The 22,985-nt window shown below is 43.8% G+C and overlaps 1 protein-coding gene across 1 annotated transcript in view; it reads left to right on the forward strand.

Moving 5' to 3' along the window:
* Positions 1-22,985, forward strand: part of EEPD1 (endonuclease/exonuclease/phosphatase family domain containing 1) — a 108,977-nt gene that overhangs the window by 52,641 nt on the left and 33,351 nt on the right. Inside the window, exon 3 of the mRNA XM_004418829.3 lies at positions 17,008-17,059. Coding sequence (XP_004418886.1) covers positions 17,008-17,059 — 52 coding nt within the window. The remainder of the gene's footprint in view (positions 1-17,007; positions 17,060-22,985) is intronic.

Raw genomic sequence — 22,985 nt, forward strand, 5'->3', positions numbered from 1 at the left:
TGTTAATTGCTGGAGAGGTAGACTGGGTTTTCTCCTCTTTGTAATGTGGATATCCGGAGACCAGCCAGATCCCTGCACATCTGAGGCTGACTCCAGACACCAGGGGTTGAAATTTCACAGATATCGCAGGCTCTTGGCAAAGACTAAGTGCTCATTTGTCCCTGAAGTGAGATGCTCACTCGCCTCCTGAAAGCCTGTAGACACGATGTTTTGGGGGCCTTGCTGCCTGGGATTTGTGTTCTAGTCTGTTCATGTTGAGTGCAGTGTTGTGGTTAGATCCTGAGGGCCCAGAGCCAGCACTCTTCCCTGATGTTGGGGCTATTCCTGGTGGGAGACGAGAGCAGGTAAGTGCCTGCGATGTCGCTGGGGAGCTCCCTCTCCCCTTCTGGAAGACCTCTGGGCTTCCCTGCAAACTGCACACGTGTGTCCAATGGCAAATTCTTTCTCGTTTTGCCCACTTGTATAGGTAAATCTTCCTCTGCTGCCAAAGCCACAGGGAACATGGGGTCCTCGGTTCTGGTTCAAGTTTACCACAAGTACATCTTTCCAAGTACTCTTTTTTTCCCCCTCTCCAGTGAGTGGGCTTTAATCATACTTCTTCCAGCTGGTGGGCCCCCATGCAAAACTTTTTGGGCAAAATATTGATAGTAGTTATATATCAAGAATATTTGGGAATCTAAAAATCCTGTATATACTGTTCTAGTGTCTCCAGAGAAATATATCCAGTTAATAAAGGAGAAGAAAGAAAGAGGAGGTTCCAGAACTTGAGCTAAATTAAGTCTGATTGTTCATTGATTGCCCCGCATGGGGCTACTGAGCTCCCCTGGGCCTTCCACTGTGACTCAGGTGGTGGCAGCCGTGTCCCTGGGCCTGCTCCCCTCCCTCACCATCACGCACTCGCTCTGATGAAAGAATTGAAAATGGCCAGTAAAATGTTCAGTTTCTTTAGTGGTCAAATAAATGTAAATTTAAAACAGCATAGTAATACCTTTTCCAGCTATTGTATTAGGGAGGATTTACAAAAATTATGGTGGGCAAGGGAGTGGGTTGTATGATTGCTGGTGGAAGTCTAAATCTGCAAAGCAATTTTGCAAAAGTTATTTAAAATCTTAAAAATGCACATAGCCCTTGACTTTCTGGAAATCTGTTTTTTGAAACAGTTAAAGTTATGCGAAAAGTAGTATGTTCAACGTTTTTCAAACCAAAGTGACAATTAGAACAGTGAAAAGCTTGAAACAGCCTTGATGTCCAACAAGGATTATTATACATATAGCATATATGTATATTTATATCTATATCTATAAATATATCTCCATTAAAATTACATCAAATATTAATGACATGAAATCATGTCAATTAATAATAATGACAATAATTTATAACTTAATGGCGATTTAAAAATAATAGAAACAGCATATACAATATGACTCCAATTTTATAAAATGTATGTATTCATTTTTTTAAAGTCTAAAAGGATATATGTCAAGACATTAATGGCAATTTCTAAGGAGCAGGATTATGGTTAAATGTTTCTTTTTTTTTTTGGTATTTTCTACAATACATATGTGCTTTGTAAAGGACTTCTCTGAAAAAAATAAATAAAAGATTTCTGTGAAATATGCCCTCATAATTGCTGCTTTAAACATCGCCCAGCCCAGAGAATCTTACTGGCTGGTTTGCATTACGAGGAGAGATGAACGTTTGCTTTTTGCTGATTAATAAGACCGTTGCCTCTGACAAAACCCAGAGGTGAATTTTGTTGGGCCTAAAAGGAAGAGGAGCCTTGCTAAGAGGTGAAAGGTCAGCATTGAAACCAGATGAAGAATTTTTGCTGGAGCCTTAAGTTGGAATCGCAGACCCTGTATTGTGTTAGATAACTTTCTAATTTCCAGTATGTTCTGAAAGCAGAAATTTTTTTTCTTTTGTTCAGTTAATCACTCTTACTCTTTCCAAGGAAAATAAAACAAGTAACTAAGTTGTTAAGACCGTGGCAATGAGTAGTTGGAAGCAGCAGCGATAAACCTAGCTGGGCGTAAATGACACTCTAGTTGTTACTGAGAGTTGGGTGATGGGCTGGAGGGGCCAAGAGCAGAGCAGGTCTCATTTTGTTTTGAAGGGCACCCAGAGGAATTATTTATACTGGGTATTATGAAAATATCACTCTTCTTAGCTGAAAATATGTGATCAAGTGTAAAGTGAGCTTTAGAAATATTCATTTCATGGTGGCTTGACAGGCTTAGGATGGAAATATTAGACGGTGGAAGGGAGCAGAGGAGACTAGCGGGAGGGGAGACTGGCGAGGCTTCGGTAAATGAAACCTTAAGGGAGAGCCTAGAGAAAGGGCCTGGAGGAGAAGCATTAAGACAGGATCTGCAGTAGAGCCCCCCAAGGATGGAGTTTCATGTTGGGGTCTGGCTGTCTGCAGAGAGCAGTCTAGTTGAAAATAAGAGGAATTACTTTGAGGCCAGCCTTTGTGTGAAATATCATCAGAAACCAAATCATTGGGCTGCAGCTTAGTCTGAAATCCATCAGGAAAAAAAAAAAGAGGGATTGGTGGACGGTTAGATGGACAGACGTGATAAAGCAAATATAGTGAAATGCTAACAATTAGAGAATGTGGATGGCAAGGGGTAGGTGTCCCCTGTGCAGTTCTCTAAATTTTCCTGAAGGTTTGAAAATATAGGGAACAAAAAGACACAGCAACTAGATGGCAAAACCTAAACTTATGGACATTTATAGGAAAAAACCTAGGTAACAGGGAATCCCCTGTGAATCCCAAAATACAAAAAGATGGAGGCCAAAAAAACCCCCAAAACCCTTAATTATTGATCAGATAGCTGGCCAACACACATTAAAAAAATGTGTGTGTGTGTGTTGCTTACTTCTGTTCCTCACAGGATTTGATACACATAAGGAAATATATACAATGCAAAAGATTAAAATGTTGGAAGGAAGCCTAGTGAATGGAAAGGGAAGACAGGAAAATAAGACAAGATCGGCCCCTGGAAGTACATTCCATGTGGTTTTGAATGAGTTGCTCAGGGAAGATCACAGGAAAGTGGAAGTACAGAGGGGAACAGGGTCAGCTACAGTCTTCACCTGGTTCCAGGTGAGGTCGTGCAGGATGGGAACACTGTCCCCACAGGAGATGCAAAAACTCATTTGATCGCGTTGTTTCTTATACCTCCCCCAATGAAAGCCAAGGAGTAACCAAAGAAGACTGAGGAAAAGCAACTGGGAGGAAGGCTGTGAAAAGTATTTTTTCCTGAAGGAAATATTTTCCTCAGATGATATTTGCAGCATTTTCTGATTGTATTGGGCAGATGGCTCCTTCTTGGGTGAAAGTGTGTTGAAAAAAATTAAGGGGGAAGGTGGGAGTCCCAAGAAGAAGTCTCCAATTCACTTGGATTAAAGAGGTAAATAGTGCCAATTTGAGAAGCCCCTCAGTTTAGGGACATCTGGGCCTGTATCCTCGTAACCACTTGGATTAAGAATGACCAACAAGAGCCTCATCCAAGTTCTAAGGCTTCATCTCTTTACCATTGGATGCGACACCAGGAAGGAAGTTTGGAATGAAATCAAGAGGTACCAGTCAGAGCCCTGAGCCCTGGATTTGAATGACCACTTCGCTCTTGCTGTACAATGTAGCCCTTACTGTCCTCCTCTCTGGAGCAGAGCTAATAATGCTTAGTCCTGTGAAGGGCAGAGAAAATGAGAATGTTTGTGAGGCATCTGGCTCTGTGCGTGGCAGATGGTAGGCTGAGAAGAAAGTTCTTTCCCTTCTCCTTTAATCCCCTGCCCTGATAATGAACCTATAGCTGCACTTCAGTTCTTAAAGACGTAATAAAAGTAGTAGATAATTTTTCTCAGTTTGAGGGAAGAGTTTTAGCCTTTGATTTAGAATAACCCGATACTTAATATTTTTCAACATTTTATACAGCCTTATCTTTGGGAGTTTTCATCTTTATCTTTTGGTAGAGGGACTTGCATTTTGAATAAATGTAACAGCTTTGAAGGTGTTTAAGAACCAGTTCTATAGTGTATGTTTTACTTATTATCTGTGTATCTTTCTGTTCTTAGTTTTAGGGGATGAAGGTGAACAAAAACTGTGTTGACGACTCAATTCTGGAAAATTTATAATATTCTTTGTACTTTGAAGGAGAATGGTCTGGAACTATCTAGATTTAAAGTACTAACCATTAAAGAATTTAACCAAATTATTCTGTAACAGGGATACTGCAGGTCCCAACTTCACTGTTGATAGGTCTGGCATCGTGAAGTCTGAACTCAGCAACTGCAGCTCTACAGGAGCATTTTCAGGATGTTGGTCAATCATTGAGAACTTGTTTAAGTGGCTGAAATACCAGTTTGATTTTTAGGAATGAAAACTTTATATTCTTATCATTTCTAAAGAAGATAAGAATTGTGTACCAGATCATGTCCATATCAATTCAGATAAATATTAATAGCTATCACTTATTGAATACCTACTCTATACTAGAAGGCAGTATACTATAAGAAGTGCCATTTCATTGAATCCTCACAATGACTCTATTAAATAGTTAGAATCATTATCCTGATTTTGCGGATGAGAAAATCCAATCTCTGATCAAATGTCATCCTGTGGGATAGGCCCTCCCTGACGTACATGTCTACCTGGTCATTCACTACTTTACCCTGCTTTATTTTTTATAAACTCATCACCACTAGGCATGTTACATAATTTTATAATTTATTATAGATTTAATTCATAATATATACAATAGAAATATTACGTATTATATGATTATTGGTTTGTTGCAGATCCCTCCTCACCAGTGGTGTGCTGGAGCTGGTGTGAAATGGCTCACATCACTTCCCATCTCTGCATTCAGTCGCATCAAGTTGGTAGCTTGAAATGGGCCATGGTGGGTGTATTTACACCACAGAAATGGGCAAATGCTACGACTCCCCGCTCCGCAGCCCGTAGAGGCAGCGGTTAAACATATACTGGCAGACACTGCTCCCCGTCTCTTGTTAGAATGTAAGCTTCATGAGAGTAAAGGTCTTGTTTTTTCATCGCTCTGTCTCTGGTGCCCACAAATATGCCTGGCACATAGTGGGTGCTCAGTAAATATTTGTTGAATGCATAAAAAGCAGCGAGTGCTTGTAAATCGTACAGACCTGGATTCAATTCCTAGCGCTTATGTGGACCTTGCACAAGCCACCCGTCATCTCTCTGACACTGTAAAATAGGAGTCAAAATTTCTGCCTCTTGGGATAAAATATCCCAAAGCCAGGAGTATGAAAAACTAATTTTGTAGCATACAAATCATGTAATCAACCCCTGAATACTTTTTGGCTTTGGAATCTGCAGTTTGTTATAGCTTTGTCTGCAAGGAGAAACTTTGAGGAGCAAGTGAAATAACATAACAGGGCTTAGCAGAGTACCTGACATCTGGAAAACCTTCCGTAATGGCATCCTCTTTTTCCCCTCCGTTGGTTCTCTCTGTTCTGTCTTCATTTCAATCTGTTGCTGTGTTTTTCCTTCCTAACTTCCCAGGAATGAAATTGCCTGCTCTACTATAGTTTTATAATTTTATTTATTTATTTATTTTTCCCCCAAAGCCCCAGTAGATAGTTGTATGTCACAGTTGCACATCCTTCTAGTTGCTGTATGTGGGACGCAGCCTCAGCATGGCCGGAAAAGCAGTGCGTCGGTGCGTGCCCAGGATCTGAACCCCGGCCGCCAGCAGCAGAGTGCGCGCACTTAACCACTAAGCCACGGGGCCGGCCCCATCTACTGTAGTTTTATAACACTCTTGCAGTTAAACCACGCCATTAACTTTCTAAAGGGCTTTCCTGAGGGACCTCAGACCTTAGATGAGGTTAAATGTTTTAGCCTTCTAAAAAAGTGGCATTAAGTAGGCAGTTTGCTGCTAGAAAAAAAAAATGCAGATGTGGAAAGGCATTTCCCAGTCTCCAGTTGGGAGCCAACCTTGCTTCCACTGTTCAACTGTCCTGTCTTGGGTCTGATTGTCTTCAAGTGTTTTCAGTTAAAGTCAGGCTTCCTTGCTTCTGGCAATGCCAGTGGTTTGTGCTTGAATAGGTTTCCAGAAGGTGCTGTCCTGATTCCACACTGTGGGTCTGTCTGAGAGCCAGGATCTGGGTGCCTGCCAGGTATTCAGGAGCCCTGAGGAGCTGAACCTGACTGAGGGAAATGGATTCTCTCTTGGATACTTTTCCCCACATGGAGGATGCAGAACCCTGCAGTTTGATGAAGAGCTAGTCTTTCCATTTGCTGAACAAGCCAGTTGCTAAAAACAGGAGACCAGACATCATCCTGCCCTTCAGAGACACCATCTATGGAAGCATTTGGCTGCTGCTGAAACCATCTTCTTGTACATCAGACAGACACAGGCTTGACTGGTGCCAGGTGTCCTGTGACTCACAGCCCCTCCTGATTTCTCCCTGAGATACCCATGATGACACAGAAAAATGACAAAAACTCACAGGCCAGCAAAAACTGAGAAGGACGGACAAATGCCAGAATCTTGGCTGATGATAGTGATGAGACAAATAGAGCTGGGCCGAGGGAGCCTGTCCAGGATTTAGCTCATAACATGAAGGTTCTTGAAGAGGAAGCACTCCCCCACCCCCAAAAAAGGCAGAAAGTAATTTATACCTTCTCCATTGTTTAGTTCCTGACTCATGCACGTGAAGCAAATTCCAGCTGGTTGGCCTTTCCTTCTACTCAGCTACAGGCCTCAGATGTGGACCTTTGTAAAACTCTCTCTCTCTCTCTTTTTTCCTATATCTAAGTAGAGAGAGAAAAACAGCAGAATATAACCAGATGGGAAATAGGGGGAAACTAGCTTGATTTCAGTGTGTTCCAGTAGATCTACTTCCTCAAAAGCCAAGTGCTGCAAGCAGTAGCTGCACATGCTGGGAAATAGAACGTCTTCTGCTTGACTCGACTGAGAGTCGCTGAGGAGGCGAACCTCACTAGAGCAAAGGTTCCGAATCGGCTGAAAGCTGTGCCCTTCGCCCTGTCCCCCTCCACAGCAGGTTTGAGAAGGAGATCCATCCTTTACGCAGGTGGACAGAAAATGGAGCTACCGTCAGTCCACTCATAGTATCTGTTGAAAGTCATTGGTCTAGACAAAGTTTTCTGTATTCAAGCATGAATAAAGACAAAAAAAAGAGTTTGTGGGAGAAGTCCTGTAGAACAAGGTAAAGGCAACAGCCTCTGAAGACCCAGAAACAGTGTCTACTTTTGGACAGTCATCTACAGCAGGCTTCAAAAGAGAATTTTGGGAAAATGTGTGGCATCCTCAGTATACAACAGAAAGACATGGCCTCCTTGGTACAGAAACATATAAAGAAAGATGGGTTGGGGCTGGCCTGGTGGTGCAAGCGGTTGGGTGCGTGTGATCGGCTGCGGCGGCCCGGGGTTTGCCGGTTAGGATCCCGGGCGCGCACTCACGCACTGCTTAGCAAGCCATGCTGTGGCAGCGTCCCATGTAAAGTGGAGGAAGATGGGCACAGATGTTAGCCCAGGGCCAGTCTTCCTCAGCAAAAAAAAAAAGAGGAGGATTGGCAGATGTTAGCACAGGGCTGATCTTCCTCACACAAAAAAATAAATAAATAAAATAAAAAGTAAAAACAAAAGGAAAGATGGGTTGATATGAAAGGGCAACAGAAAGAAAAAAAAGAAGATGAATTAAATAAGGAAAGATTTTGAGGAAACAAAATCCAATAGCAGATCTAAAATCCAAATTAGCAGGAGTATAGAAGAGTATTAATGTGTGGTAGGCTGGGTAATGCCCCCAGAGATATCCATATCCTCATCCTGGAATCTGTGAATGTTACCTTATATGGGAAAAAACAAGTTGGCAGATGTGATGAAGTTAAGGATCTTGAGAGATGGAGAGGGTATCTGGATTATCCCGGTGGGCCCTAAATGCAATCACAAGTGTCCTTATAAGAGATGGGCAGAGGGAGACTTGACGATATAAGGGAAGGCATTGTGACCATGGAGGCAGAGATTGGAGTGATGTGGCCACAAGCTAAGGAATGCTGCAGCCACCAGAAGCTAGAAGAGGCAAAGAGCCTCCTCTAGAGCCTCCAGAGGGAATATGGCCGTTCTGACACCTTTATTTTGGCCCAATAGCACTGATTTTAGACTTCTGTCTCCAGAGTTGTGAGAGAATAAATTTCTGTTCTGTTAAGTCACCAAGTTTGTGATAATTTTTTAGAGCAGCCACAGAAAACTAACACAAATGCTGTGGGAAACCAAATCAGTGATGTGAGTGAAGGAAAAAAAAAACAAAACTTGAGAGACAGTTCTGGAAAATACCATTTTCCAAAAAGAAAGAGAAGATCAAGAGACAAGGTTATAAATGTGGATGACAGAACTGTCAGCCCACATTCAGCTTACTGGTGCTGGTGATTATTGGGATCAGTGATCAGACTTCAAATACTTCCCTGAGCTGACGAAAGACTGTGTATGGATGTAAAGGGCTCACTCACCACATTTTGAGGAAACTCAGGGAAAAAAAGCCCACATCTGGGCATACCCTGGGAAGAATATAGAGTACAGGATAAAGAGGGGCGGGAGTGTGGCTGTTTCACAAGCATCCAAACAAAGAAAAGAGTAACAGAAATCAAGTTAACTCTAGACTTGCTCTCTGTAACAGGGAGTCTGTCTCTGCAGAACCTGTCAGAAGGTTAGAACATCTGGGAGTTTTTTTTGGTTCTGATATGTTCCCAGGCCCTGCATCACTCCTACCTAGATGTGGGGTCTGGGAATCCAAAACATTAAAAGTTCTTCTGATTATCATGTAAATTGGCAAACCATCTATAAAGTTTTGGGGGTTATGTTGTAACCCAACAATATTTTTTTTTTTTTTTGGTGAGGAAGATCGTCACTGTGCTAACACCTGTTGCCAGTCTTTCTCTTTTTGCTTGAGGAAGATTGTCACTGAGCTAACATCTGTGCCAGTCTTCCTCTATTTTGTATGTGGGACACCGCCACAGCATGGCTTGATGAGCGGTATGTATGTCCACACCCAGGATCCGAACCCGTGAACCTTGGGCTGCCGAAGCAGAGCAAGTGAACTTTAACCGCTACGCCACCAGGCCAGCCCCTGTAATTCAACAATTTTATACTTAACTGAGGTGTCTTTTGTGTAGGAATCCAATCAGAAGGACATTCCCAAATGAGCAAGGGCTTGGGAAAATATATAACCATGTTCCTTTCTTTAAAAGTTACTTGAGGGGCCAGCCCCGTGGCCAAGACAAAATTTAGAACAAGGCTATATGAGAAGGCTACGTGACGAAATTTAAAACAAGGACAAATAGAAAGGATTAACGAAGAGAAATGTTCACTTTAATTAATTAGAAAAAAATGGTAGACTTGATAAATCCTAGTGCTCATTTTTCTCAGAAGATCAACAAATTAGACTGATTGCTCACAAATCTAATTTTTAAAATGAGGAAAAATATCTACATACATCAAAGAATGAGGAAGAGGGCATAACCACAGAAGCAGAAGCTGCTTTTAAGTTAAAAGTGATTACTGGTACAATTCTGTGCTCAGAACTTGAAAATCTGAATGGATTAGACAGTTGTCTAAGAAATGGAAATTACTGTAATTGATTCAAGCAATTGAAAACCTGAATAGAACAAAAACCTCAGGACTGTCATCAGAGAAGGTTCCTGCCCACTGTTTTGCAGACTAGTTCTTTCAAACCTGCCAAGAACTGTTACCCAAGCTAAATTCCACGCAGATTGTTCTGGTGCCGACATACTAATTCAGCACCTCATTTTGGAAGGGAGGGATAAGATGCCAGCATGTGTTTGGCAGTGATGGGATCAGATGCTTTAGAGGACATATCTGAGACGAGCAGTACCTTCCCTGGAAGCCTGTTCTCTTTCCAGGCGTGCGTGCCCACTCACATCTGGAGGCTGATGTCTGCTGTGTTTTCCCAACCCTGAGCTGATGATGGAAGATAATAAAGCATTAGGGAGAACAAATCTGCATCTAACACCCAGGGCATCTAAACTTTGGAGATCAAAAGAGAGAACTCTTCCTCACTTTGCTAAGAGGAAGTTAATGTGGAGTCTTCCTTAAAAGGGAAGGAAGAAGTGTTCGGACAACCGGATTGACACATGAAATTTCATAAGTGGCGCCCATGTCCTGCACAGGGATATATGATTCTCTAATCACATATTAGACTGTTGCCCATGACCACCAGGTCTAGCTGTGATTCCACCTTCTCTCCATCATCTCCTCTAAGGCCCCGTCTCTCCCTTGCTGGAAGGCTACCTGTAGCATCCCCCTCCCTACGTTTATGCTGCTGTCTCGAGATTCTGATCTCCTCTGCTGAAGATGCACGTGGAAACCCCTCTCCTCTCCCTTGCCTGGCTCCCAATCCCGGAGATGGTTTGAGCTGGTACGCTGGGCACAGAGCTTCATCACCAGGATTGTTGGAGGCTCTGGGGTTTGGTGTGTGCTCTGAAGTTTGAGTGTCTTCACATTCTTTCCCCTTTTTTCCTGCAGAGGAGGTTGTGGAAGTACTATATTACTAAACAAAACTACCCCAGGCATATTTAGAACTTCAGTGACCTTTGTTTTTTTCCCCAAATCATGCAAATGGTGACTGTGCTCTGAAAGAAAACTGGGTCCTGTGATTATACCATTTGGAGGTTGGGGTTGGGAAAGTGGGAGAAAGAGAAGCCTCGGAGGGGCTGTTTATTAAAGTGCACCTCCAGTGCACTTTAATCATTACGTGCACTTTGATATGGTTAAGACCTCTGAGCTTTGCATTCTACTTCTTGGCAAATGGTGCTGTGGGAAGCCACCCTACATCTTCTACCCAGATTTTAATCTCATTATTTCCCTTTGTTCACCTCCCATCCACTGAAACCTGGCATCGTCTCCACCACTCCCTGAAACCGCTGTCTCCAAGAACACCAACCCGAACTTTGCTGGCATTCCTCAAAATCGGAACTGCTGCTGCCCCTGACTTCTTGCATCACCCGCTCCTTTGGCCCCTGGGCGGTGTGCTCTGGGTTTTCCTTCCACCTTCCTGGTGGTTCACTTTCTGTTCCCCTGACAGGCTCCTCTTCTCCTGCTTGTCTCTTAAATGTCAGTGCCCCCGGGCTTCTGTCCTTGGCTGTCTTCTCCCTCCACACAGTCTCCTGGGTCATCTGATTCCTCCAGTCACCCATCCTCATGCTCCTGATGTCCGTATCTGGAGCCCAGAACTTGCTGAGATACAGCCAGCTGCCTATTCACATTCCACTCAGAGACCCCACAGGCCCTAAAAGTCAACATATCCAAGGCCAAATGCACCATCTCTAACCCTGCTTTGCTCCCTGAGTAGGTGGTCCCTTCAGCACCCAGTTTCACAGGTTGAAAGCTGAGGTGATGTTTCTCTTACGTCCCCCACATCCATTTATTCATCAGGTCCTGCCAGCTGCTGATCTGTTTAGAATTAGCCCAATGCCATTTCCCCACCCAAGCCTCCACCATCTCTTACCTGGACCCATCTTGGGTCTCACTGCCTCCAGTCTTGTCCCCCAACCTGACCCCACTCCAATCCATTCTCCACACCAGAGCCATTTTTATACGTTTATTGGGCATCTTCTGTGTCCTGGGCCCTCTACCACACGACTGCCCTAAATCCTCGGTGGCTACTCTTTGCCTTCGAACTACAGGCGAAACTCCTTAATATGGCTTCACAAGCCCTCTAAGCAGGCCTGGCCCTGCTTGCTTCTGCAGAATAATCTCTCAGTGCCTGCGCCACCCCACAGGCAGCCCTGTGTTCCCTGATCGGTGTGCAGTCCCTGAGGGTGCCACACTTGTTCTGCCCCCTCTTCCTTTGCTCAGGCTGTTGCTCCCACCCAACCTCTCTGCCTTGTAAGCCCATAGGTGTCAGCTTAGAAGGCACCTCCCAGGGAGCCTCCTGCCTCTGTATAATGCCCTTCCAGAGGGCCTCATGGCACCTTGTTTGCTTCTTGATAGCGCTCATCACGTGGCTGGTGTGCTTACCTGGTTCCTCCATTAGGCTCAGAAGTTTGAAGGCAGAGGCTGTGTTTGCTCATCACTGTATCCCCAGCGCCCAATTGTGCCTGGTACATAATGCATAACCCTTAAATATTTTATCCATGCAGTGAATCAATGGCTCCATCATATTACATCCTTTATGCGTTTATTGAGTGCTACTGTATCTCATGCACTATACTATATCACTTATTAAATGCAGTGGAAACTCAGTGCCAGAATCCTCAGAGAGAGGGAGCTAGAGTGAATTCTTGACTCTGGTGCTCTGTAGGCTGTCATCTGTTCTGGAAGTGGGAGTTTCTGTACAGTTGGGAGTTTATCCTTCAAGTGCTTTTGCAGCACCCGTAGAGTTACCTCTCATCTGCCTTTTCAGGGGCCGCTGAGGTTCACTCACTCTGCAGCCCTGCTACCCCCAGTCTGCAGGGGTGCCCTCTGTCTTCTGTTGCTTCAACTTTGCTGCTTTTCTTCCCAACTGTCACTGTCTGCCTGGCACTTTCCCCGTTGCCACTTGTAGTTGCGTTGTAGGTCTCACTGTGCCAGGTGCTCTCCAGCTGCATAAGACATCTGCCCTCCAACACCTTACCTCCCTGCAGCTTATTTAGCAAACATTAATTGCATGTATTCTAGGTCTTTCTCACTGTTGCCCAGCTTGACTTCAGAACTTGCCCTTGAAGTTGTCGTTTTTCTAAATAAATCACTGCTATCAGCTGCCTTTGTGTGATTTGCCTCTCTTCCCAAAGTTGAATGCAGAAAAAGAAATTGCAGTTCATTGCAGCTTCCATCTGATGGGAGCTCTGCTGTTTTCAGAGGATGCCAACCAAGCACCAGGCCATCTGACCGACATGCTCTGTTTAGCCCAGCTCTGCCCGTCTGCGTTGGAACCTGGGAGAGTCTCAGGGAGACACACCTCTCTGGGCATGTGCCCAAGCAGCATCCTGGCCCCTGTGAGCCTTTGAGGGCAGGGGTGATGATGTGTTCATCTTTGCCCCCCTGGTGCCTGGCACAGTTTCTGATGTATAGGAGGGATTCAAATGTATGTTTGTGGAGTTAAGAGAAAAACAGCAAGAGGGAGGGAAGGAGGAAGGCAGAGAGGGATGGAGGACCAAAATTGAAAATGAGAGATGAGATTCCTTTCCAGGGTAAGAAGTTAGAAGTGTCACATGGAGGGTTTGATAAATAAGTTTGTTCCTCCTTCATGTGTGAAATTCCCTCCCAGGGAGTATCTGATGTGCTAGAAGAATCTGATACCATAAATACTGAAATAAAGACTCCAGCCTTGAAGAGTTTCCAATAAGGTAAGAAATAACATTAGGATAGTTATATAACAGGAAACATCTCAAATACTCTTAAAGACTGCAACTCTAAGGGGGGGAAAAAACACAGCTTTGTGAAAAAATCCAATGTTATGAGCATCTGTGGCAGTAGCTTTGTATTAACATGCATTGTCTCCATTTTGAAACTCAAACCATATAAATTTGAGTGTCCTGTCATCTTCTCTCCATCTTCTCTATCTTTTCTCCCCTTCCTCTAAAGCAGTCTCGTCTTGTGTTGCTGGGTTTTAGTAGTGTGAGAATGTCTCTATTTTTCCTGCACCCCTCCCCCACATTAACCCTATTTGGTATTGGCTTTAGGGCAGATGTTAAATTGGTTTAATCTCACATGCCACCTTCAGTAAATTGATTGTGGCTCACTGGATTGTGGAGAAGGATTCTGAAGCTGTATCTAAGTTAAATGGGGAAAAGTTCCAAGGAAAGAAGTGGCGAGGATTGGACAGTAGCAATACGTATACTAAGTATTTGCCATCTCTGTTCTAGAAGAAAAGCAATGAAAGCAGGGAGTAGCATCCTCAGGTTTTGACCTAAATAAGAGCCATCTGAAGTTGTTTTGTGTTTTTTCTTTATTTTTGAGGAAGATTGGCCCTGAGCTAACATCTGTTGCCAATTTTCCTTTTTCTTTTTTCTCCCCAAAGCCCCAGTACATAGTTGTATATCCTAGTTGTAGGTCCTTCTAGTTCTTCTATGTGGGACACCACCTCAGCATGGCTTGATGAGCAGTGAGTAGGTCCGTGCCCAGGATCCAAACTGCAGTACCCTGGGCTGCCGAAGCGGAACGCGCGAACTTAACCACTACGCCACCTGGCCAGCCCTGAAGTTGTTTTAATTTCATTTTCATTCAGAACCTGAGACTGTTCGTTTTCAGATCATGTTCTACAGTGGTTTGAATGTAGTATCTTTGTGAATAGGGAGAAAAAGGGAGTTGAATATCTTAACAGTGTTGAAACCTTTTCTCTCACTTGTTGACCTCTGATATCTGGTGCTGAATTGGGCTTCATAACCGTAGAGAGGGGTGGAAATAAGAGACTATTTTAAAACTTCCTTCAATATAAATATTTTCCAGTGGTTATTTCGGAAACAATTTAAGCTTCTGAGACTTGAGCTACAACTGGAAATTCCTAACTTAGCATGTTAAGTTGCCGTCCAAATTGGTAACCTGGAGTCTAGATTCGTGTGCTGGGAGTCAGGATGTGCTGGGTGGCCAGGAGCTTTGACCTGCCACCAGGCACATCCCATTAATGGCAGGCACTCATGCAAATGCACATGGCACCTCTCACCATGGGAAAACACATGCAGTCATCTCATTTGAGGGATTCTTTTTCAAATGGAGAAACTGAGGCTTGGCCAGTGATTTTACCCATCCAAGCTGGAATGGGCGAGCTATAATAGCAACTGAGCTCTGTCAGCGGGTCAGTAAATATTCTTTGAGTGCTGTCCACCTGCCAGTTATAGATACTGCAAATGTAGTGAGAAGACCATCGAGCCCCCAGCCTCAAGGAGCTTCCACACTGGTTGGGAGGAAACAGACAAAGCACTCCAACAAATAAATGCTCTAAGGTACCAGTGAGTGCACTGAAGAAAATAAAATGTGGTGACCAGGGACGCTGCTTCACCTCAGGTGTCCAGGGAAGGTTACTTGGAGGAGACGGCATTTGCGTTTGGACTAGAGTGATGTGATGTGCGGGGTCCGTGTTGTAAAGATCTTGGGGAAGACCCTTCCAGGCCAGAGAAGCAACGAAAGCAAACATGTCCAAGAGACAAAGGAGAGTCAGTATGATTGGAGTGGAGGGAATGCCCAGAGTCTTTTCCTATTAGCCTTGATGTTTGCTGAAGTGTTGTTGGTGGTGGTAGTTTCTTGTAAGTTTTTAAAACTTTTCTTGCACCTCCTGGAGTTGCTTTTAAGTTAACCATTGCAGTTGGTTGGACAGTTCTTGCTTAGTTGTGCAGAGAGATTATGAAGAGTTCTGTAAATTCAGGGGAACTTGATCATGGGCGTAACCCCTTTGGAGGGAGGCACATGGGTATGGGTGGGGCCTGTTTCTGCTCGGGAGAACCCATGCAGGTTGGTGGGGGTAGGGTGCACAGTGACAGAGACCATAGGACGGTAGCTGAGCGGGGTGGGAGTATCATGGCCCCATCAACAGCTGACCCACTCCCTGAGCCATCTCACTGAACTCTCCTGCTTCCGCCCGCCCGTGTGCTGTGTGTTGACGAGTCCAGCCTTGGCTGCCTGCTCGTTGTGTCCGTGAACACTTCAAAAGCAGCGTGTCCTGAAAGGGAAGATTCCTCCTCTGTAAAGCCTGCATCCGCGTCTGACTTCTCTCATCTCAGTTGCTGGCTGCAGTCTGCGCTCTGGCCCCTAAACTGGAAACTGGCGAGTTGTACACACCCTATGCCCTCTCTCTCCCCTTAGTGCCTTTACCTCTGCTGTCCCTCTGTGGGTCACCTGTCTCCTCAGCACGCTCCCCTGGCAGGGCTAACCCAGTCCCCTCCTCCAGGAAGCCTTCTCTGTTCTCTACTAGACCATGGCGAGCCAAGCTCCTCTTTGTGTCTGGGCCCATCCACTTAGCACACTGCACATCATATTCTGGTGTGACTGTGGCCTCCACGAGGCTGTGAGCTCCTCGTGGCCGAGGAGGGTATCATAATTATCGTGCATCCTCGGCCACCCGTACACAGTAGGGCTCAGTCAATGTGTGGTTCACAAATGAGCAGCCGCGCAGGCCCTCTTTATAAGCAGTGATTTTGGCTATTGCTTGTTATCATCAAAGGGACTCCAGGGAAGGTTAACACGAACGTGGGCAGCTATTTTCTTCTTTATATTCCTCTGAATTTATTCAGATTCCATACATGAAGCAGCTATCAATTACTTTTAGGATTTTTTGTGGTGAAATGTATGTAACAGAAAATTCACTATTTTAACCATTTATAAATGTACAGTTTAGTGGCATTAAGTACATTCACATTGTTTTACAACCATCACCACCATCCATCTCCAGAACATTTTCCTCATCTCAAACTGAAACTGTACCCATTAAACAACAACTCCCCTTTCCTCCCAGTCCCTCGCAACCAGTCTACTTTCTGTCTCTGTGAATCTGACTACTCTAGGTGCCTCATGTAAGTGCAGTCATGCCGTATTTGTCCTTTTGTGTCTGACTTATTTCATTTAGTATAATGTCTTCAAGTTTCATTTATGTTGTAGCACGTGCCAGAATTTCCTTCTTTTTAAGGCTGAATAATATTCCATTTTATGTATATACTACATTTTGTTTATCCATTCATTCATTGATGGACGTTTGGGTTGTTTCCACCTTTGGCTATTGTGAACAGTGCTGCTGTGAACATGGGTGTGCAAATATCTGTTTGAGTCCCTGTTTTCAACTCTTTGGGTATACACTCAGACGTGGAATTGCTGGATCATATAGTAAAATCACTTTTACAATTTAGAAACGTTTTTAATAGTTCTGAAATGGTCATTTCTCTTCAAACCAAAAGTTACCTTAAGATGGGAGATGATGCAGAAATACAAGCTGAAATTTCACTTTCGTTCTTGTGACTTGTCGGATGCTTGGTAACATGAAATGGGTTGTTTTCAAGTATGGTTTTAATTTTTTCTTACAGCATCAAGCTTCTAGCTGTGCAAGAACTACTTGACAGAGAGGCCCTGGAAAAGGTAAATATTTTGTTCTTGCTACCCCACGTTCACAAGCTTAGAACAGAGTGCCACACACAGGAAAAATTCAACTGACTGTCACCAGAGACAGCACTTACTGCAAAGTTGGTCTGTTTTGTGTTCTTAACAGTCATTGAACCGTGCAAAAGTTTAATCAAAACTCCTCACATTGCTCGTATGCTGTTAACACTTGCAAACTCTACCTTGCGTGGCCCTTTCAGGGTTGTGTGAAAGGAAAGGCTTGCCTTGCCAGTGGGCCGTGCTCTGGACTAGGCGTTCTGTGCCTCGAAAGACCACACACTGGACTCCACCCACATGCCAGATTCTGTGCTAGCCACATCACTGCCTCTCTGCTTGTGTGTATTATCTGTGCTTATAGATGATAGAATTGAGGCCCAGTGAGGTTACATAACTTGCCCAAGGAAAATGAGCTAAGTAGCAGAGTAAGGATTTGAAGCCCATGGTTCCATTTCCAAAACCAATGCTTTTTCTATTTAACAGTCAAGTTCACGAGTTTGAGCCCCTTTTAGGCTACTTCTAAGGATTAGGAAACTACCCCCCCCCCCCACCTCAGACTAATGTTTCGCTGTGCCCTGGAAGAGATATTCAGTGTGTCTCAGCTTTCTGTGTTCAAGTGGAGCATGCAGCTGGGGACCCTTTGCTGGTTGTGAGTTCAAGTTCTGTATAAGGTGGGATGGGCTCTGAAGTAGGTTGGGCAGGTGCCAGGGAGGCCACGTGCCACCCCCTAGGCCTCCCAACTCATAGCAAGTTGCTCAACTGGGTAGCTCAGGACTCTTCCTGAGTATGTAGCTATGGGTGTTAATTAGAATCCATAACATTAACGTAAAAGAAAGTGGTTAGAGAGATAAGCACCCAAATGATGTTTTATTTATAAAATTTAAAATGTTTGGGTTAGTGGTCAGTCTGCTGGTTGGCACTAAAGCAAATAAAATCTTTAAGCACCAAGCAGTGATGTGAGGGAAGGGAGGGGTCTGAGCTCTATCTCTGAATTTAACATCCCTTCAGCCTAATTTCCATCACAAATGAAACAAGAATATTGCTGCTTGCGTGACCTCAAAGAGGTGACATGAGAACCAAATGAGTTAGTGGAGCAGAAGGGCTTACTAAATGCAAAAGCACTCAACTCATATTAATTCTTAATTACTTATATTAATTCTTAATACTCACCCAGCCATTAAAACATATTAGGTCCAGGAGTATATGTAGATTCTTTGTATGTTCTTGAAACTTTTTAAAAAGTTACTCCAAAAGCAATTCTCTTCTCAGTATTCGCTACGGTTATTGGTTTCAATCCTCAATAAAAAAAACCATCAGCCAAAGCTAGTAAACATGTGGAGCCCATGTGCTAAGGTGTATCAGTAGAATAAAAATGCAGGCACCAAAAATATCAATTAGGTCTTTAGAGCTGTGTTATTATCTGATTTGGAGAGGCCAGAGTGTTAGGCCAATTTGGGACTTGCTCTAAGAAGGACGCACGCCATCTGACTTTCTCTGTTCTCTTTGCTTTAAGAGTGGGACGCTTTTGTTTTTCTGAACTTAAGTCACACAGACTTCTTTCCCAGGCTTTATAAACAGGCCCATATAATGCCTTTAAACGTGGCATTGCATGAGAGGAAATAAAAATATTGGTACAGCTTGATTTAGTAAGAACTTTTTTCAATAACTCTTTCAAACAGCTTCCTGCGAAGCTGCAAACAATAGTTTGGCCGTTGACTTCACCTGGAGGTCACCTTCTCCCTGGAAAGGCCAGAGGGCAGAGCACTGGCTGACCCAACCCACCCTGGGCCTCCCCCAGCGTCTGCAGGCCATGACTCAGCCATTAGTCACAAGCTAGTGAATAGTCCTTGCTCTGTTCTCTAGAACCCGGGCTCTGAGAGCACACAGACTAGCGTTGACTCCAGCTCTGCCGTTTACTAGCTGGGGGACCTCTTGGGCAGTTACTGTCCAGCCACAGTTTCTTTTTCACATGGGGGCATGTCACAATGATATCTACCTCATTGGGATTTTTTATGAGAATTAAGTGAGATAACGTATGAGATAAAAGAGATTATGTATGTATAGTAAGCACCAGAGCAAGTTATCCCTGCTACTGCTAATTAGCTTCTGTTGTCATCATCATCATCATCATCGTCATTGTATCTTTCTCTGTTGAGAAGCCCAACTTGAGATCAATCTGTTGTCATTAGTAGATGTTAAAAAAGGAGTTACCCCTCCCCATTTGCCAAATTGTGTAGGACAGAATGCCTGCCAGTCTTCCATGCCTGCTGCTGCTAGATATTTTTCCCAGAATTTCAGCTTTGAAGCCCAACTCTTAGTCTAGTTTTCCTACAGGTGAAGCAGACGTTCTTTTTGGTGCTTTATGTGTGAGATAAAGTGTATACATTTCACTGGCGAGCCTGGGACTAGAAAAACTGAACTTGGTATTTGCACACAGTAGCTAATCAGAGATTCTTCCAGTGGAACTCTAATGGTGGACAACATTGGAATTCGATGTTCATAGCTTCCTGGGAATTTTCGGGAGAAAATAGGAGGTAAATAATTGTTATGTAAAGTGTATGAATAACTTAAGGGTGCTGAGTGGTTGTATCTATAATTGGTGATGGTGTTTCCTGAACGTACACACAGACACATACATAAGCTCTGGGTCTGTTAGTACATGCTTTTGGAGGGTTTTTCACTGTAATTTGGACTTCCAGTTAATTTAGTTTGTGTGACACCTGAGTGCTTACTCTGTGCCTAAATTGCACTATATACCAAAGGGGATAAAGTTATAAAAATGCATTTGAATGGCATATACACAATCCCAGAATGTCAGAGCTGAGGGAGACTTTTCAAACCATCGAATCCAACCCTGTCATTTTGCAGACAGGACATGGAGGCCGAAGGAGGGAGTTAAAGTGTGCCCTTTGGCCAGGGCCCATAGCAGGGATGTTGGTAGAACCAGGACCGACCCCAGTGGACTGGGCTCCATTCCAGGGCTCCCCTCAGCAGAGCCACTGCCTTTCTTCCATGATCTCCTTTAATCTGGACATCAACTTTGGCAGATTCTATGGGTGCTTCTATATCTGCATATTCCAGTGGTGGGAGCAGACCCCTAGGTCAGTCTCTGGCCTAGGCGATGGAGAACTGAAACCCATAGACTAGAAGGTCTTCTATTGAAACAGATCCAGGCGTTGGATGTTTGTCTCCATGAGCACTGTTTGGTCCACGGGAAAGAGGGCTGGGGGTTGGAGGAGGAGGCAGTAGGAGGTTCAGGGCTTGGGATGTGGACTGTCAAGGGAGCATCTAAGAGTGGAGGAACTTGGGGGTGCAGGGGGTTCAAGGGCCTGCAAAGAGAGCTGATGAGGAATGTGCAAAAGGATGGAGAACATGCAGCAGACACACCCTTCACATTGGCTCAGTGTCAAAATGAGTTGCTTCAAGAATCTTAACTTATAAAATACACTTAAAAGTACCATTTTCTTTTCTTTTCTTTTTTTTTTTTTGTGAGGAAGATTGGCCCTGAGCTAACACTGTTGCCAATCTTCCTCCTTTTGCTTGAGGAAGATTGTCCCTGAGCTAACATCTGTGCTAGTGTTCCTCTATTTTTTATATGTGGGACACTGCCACAGCATGGCTTGATGAGTGATATGTAGGTCTGCACCTGGGATCTGAACCTATGAATCCTGGGCCGCTGAAGCAGAGTGCGCAAACTTAACCGCTGCATCACTGGGCTGGCCGCTAAAAATACTTTTGAAAAACAGTACTTTGTGTTCATTTAAAAATATCAGAATGAGATTCTTGAGCTCCCTTGGTTTATTTTTTCTCCTATGCTTAGTCATTCACACAATCTGAGCTTAGTTTGAACGCCATCTTGACTGGTCAGTATTCATTTATCTGTTAGATTTTTTTTTTTGTTTTAGTGGGTTGAGCCAGATCAGTGTCTAACTGTAATTAAACTCATTGTAATCACCTTCCTGGCTAAATCCCTTTCAGCGGGCAGAAAGGCTCCTTGAAAGAGCCAGTAAGCAGAAACGGGGGCCCCTGTGGAGTTCAGGCTCCCTCGTTCCCCGTGTGGAGTCTGGCTCAGGCCCGCAGGAGTCATCGCAGCCAATCGCTCACCAGCCCCGCTGCACACCTGGGCCCCACCGCTGTTCTGGAAAGGGCTCTGGGGGCCCCCCTAAGCACCTCAGCTGTCAGAAAATGGAGCATTTTGGTGAATTATGGGCCAGGCTTCATAGTTGGTTTAAAAAAAAAACAAAAAGCTGCTGCATTTTCTCCTTATTCTTTTAAAATCATCACAAGATATCATCTATATTTAGAGGCTGCCACTACCTTTCTCTTTGTATGAGAAGCTTTTATTGGAAGTGAGCAAAAAGTCGAGTCCCAAAATAGGACTTTTACATTCCCTTTAGCTTTATTAGCTATTAAAGATAAGCAGATTAAACAATGAGGGGTCATTTTAAGTTTATTACATTACCAAAGTTTTTTAAACAATGACATGTGATGTCAAAGTTGTGATAAAAACCGGTGTCCCGGTTCCTTGCTGGGGAGGGGCGATGACGAGGCACAGTCCTTTGGTAAGCATTCATGCACAGTGTTTCATTAGCCTTTGAAGTGCCCATACCCTTTGACCAGTGATCTTATTCCTAGGAGTGTATCTTAAGGAAATGATCCATTAAAATGGAAAATGATAAGCATGTTATAGATGCTTTGTATTTATGAATCATTGAAGGCAGTTCTGTGTTCATTAGGCAGGGAGGGTTTAAACAGTCTGTGGTAGATCTACCCAATGGACTGGTGTGTGCCCACTAAAAATGATAAATCCTTTAGCCTTGTAGGAATGTAATATAATATTAACAAAAAGAGAATAAGCAGTTGTACCTGCTGTAATGACGATTGTGTAAAAATATATATTCTTTCAGTATTTGTTGAGTTCTTTCTTGTGTCAGGAGCATTGTGCTAGGCTGGAAGACACATACAGCAGTGACCAAGACATTTATCTTTCCTTCCCTCATGTAGCTCACATAATTGAAGAGGAAAATTAGCAATTATACGAATACTTACTTAAATACAACAGTGATAAGCACTGCAAAAAAACAAAACAAAATAAAAATAGGTCAACTGGAGGGGAGCCCTAACCTAATGTTCTCATAGCATCTAGGAAATGTAAAAAACTCAATGTAATTAGGTAATTTTTTTTCTATTTTAAGTTTCCTTTATCATTGATTTAATGTTCCTGGAATCAGCTTTTTAATTATCAAGTGAGAGCTATAGGCCCTCATCCCTGCAAAATGTAAAAAAGCACATATGTACCTATATACCCAGGAGAATTTACATATTCTTGAAGCTTCTCCACGGTGTCCCTCAGGTTCATAGCTCTGGGCCCTGGTGAAGGTAGGATTCATTTCTCCACCCACAAATGTTTAAGTATCTTCTCTCATCTACAAAATGGTAGCCTAGTGAGGAAATGTTCCTCGGAGCGGGACAAATCAGCCCTCTCCAGTGAGGCATAGTGCCCAGGGTCAGCGAGAGGGTCCTTTATGTGGTCAGAGTCCAGTCAGGTTTTAGAAAGCACTGTGTCCCACTGGCACAGAAACAACATCTCTTCGGTTGCCTTTCTGTGATTTATGCTTTGATCCCATATTGGTTATTCTAAGGGGATCATCGGGTTTATAATGTATCTGTGCTTCCATTCTTCATCCCTTTCTTTCCAGCATCATTTCCTTCACTAGTAACTTTGGACATATTAGGTCTCCCGAAACCTGAAATGTGTCGCCGCTTGTCCAACTTCCCTCTTTCCTCTTGTGCTATTTCTCTTCTTTCCTGTACTTGTAGTTTTCTTGAATGTAAATTCTCACTTTGCACAGCCAGCCTTCAGCCCTCCTCAGGTCTCCTTAACTCTTAGCAGCCCAGCCCCTGACCA

Source organism: Ceratotherium simum, chromosome 1, assembly GCF_057802395.1.
Source record: "Ceratotherium simum simum isolate JZ-2026a chromosome 1, ASM5780239v1, whole genome shotgun sequence".
Taxonomy (NCBI): domain Eukaryota; kingdom Metazoa; phylum Chordata; class Mammalia; order Perissodactyla; family Rhinocerotidae; genus Ceratotherium; species Ceratotherium simum.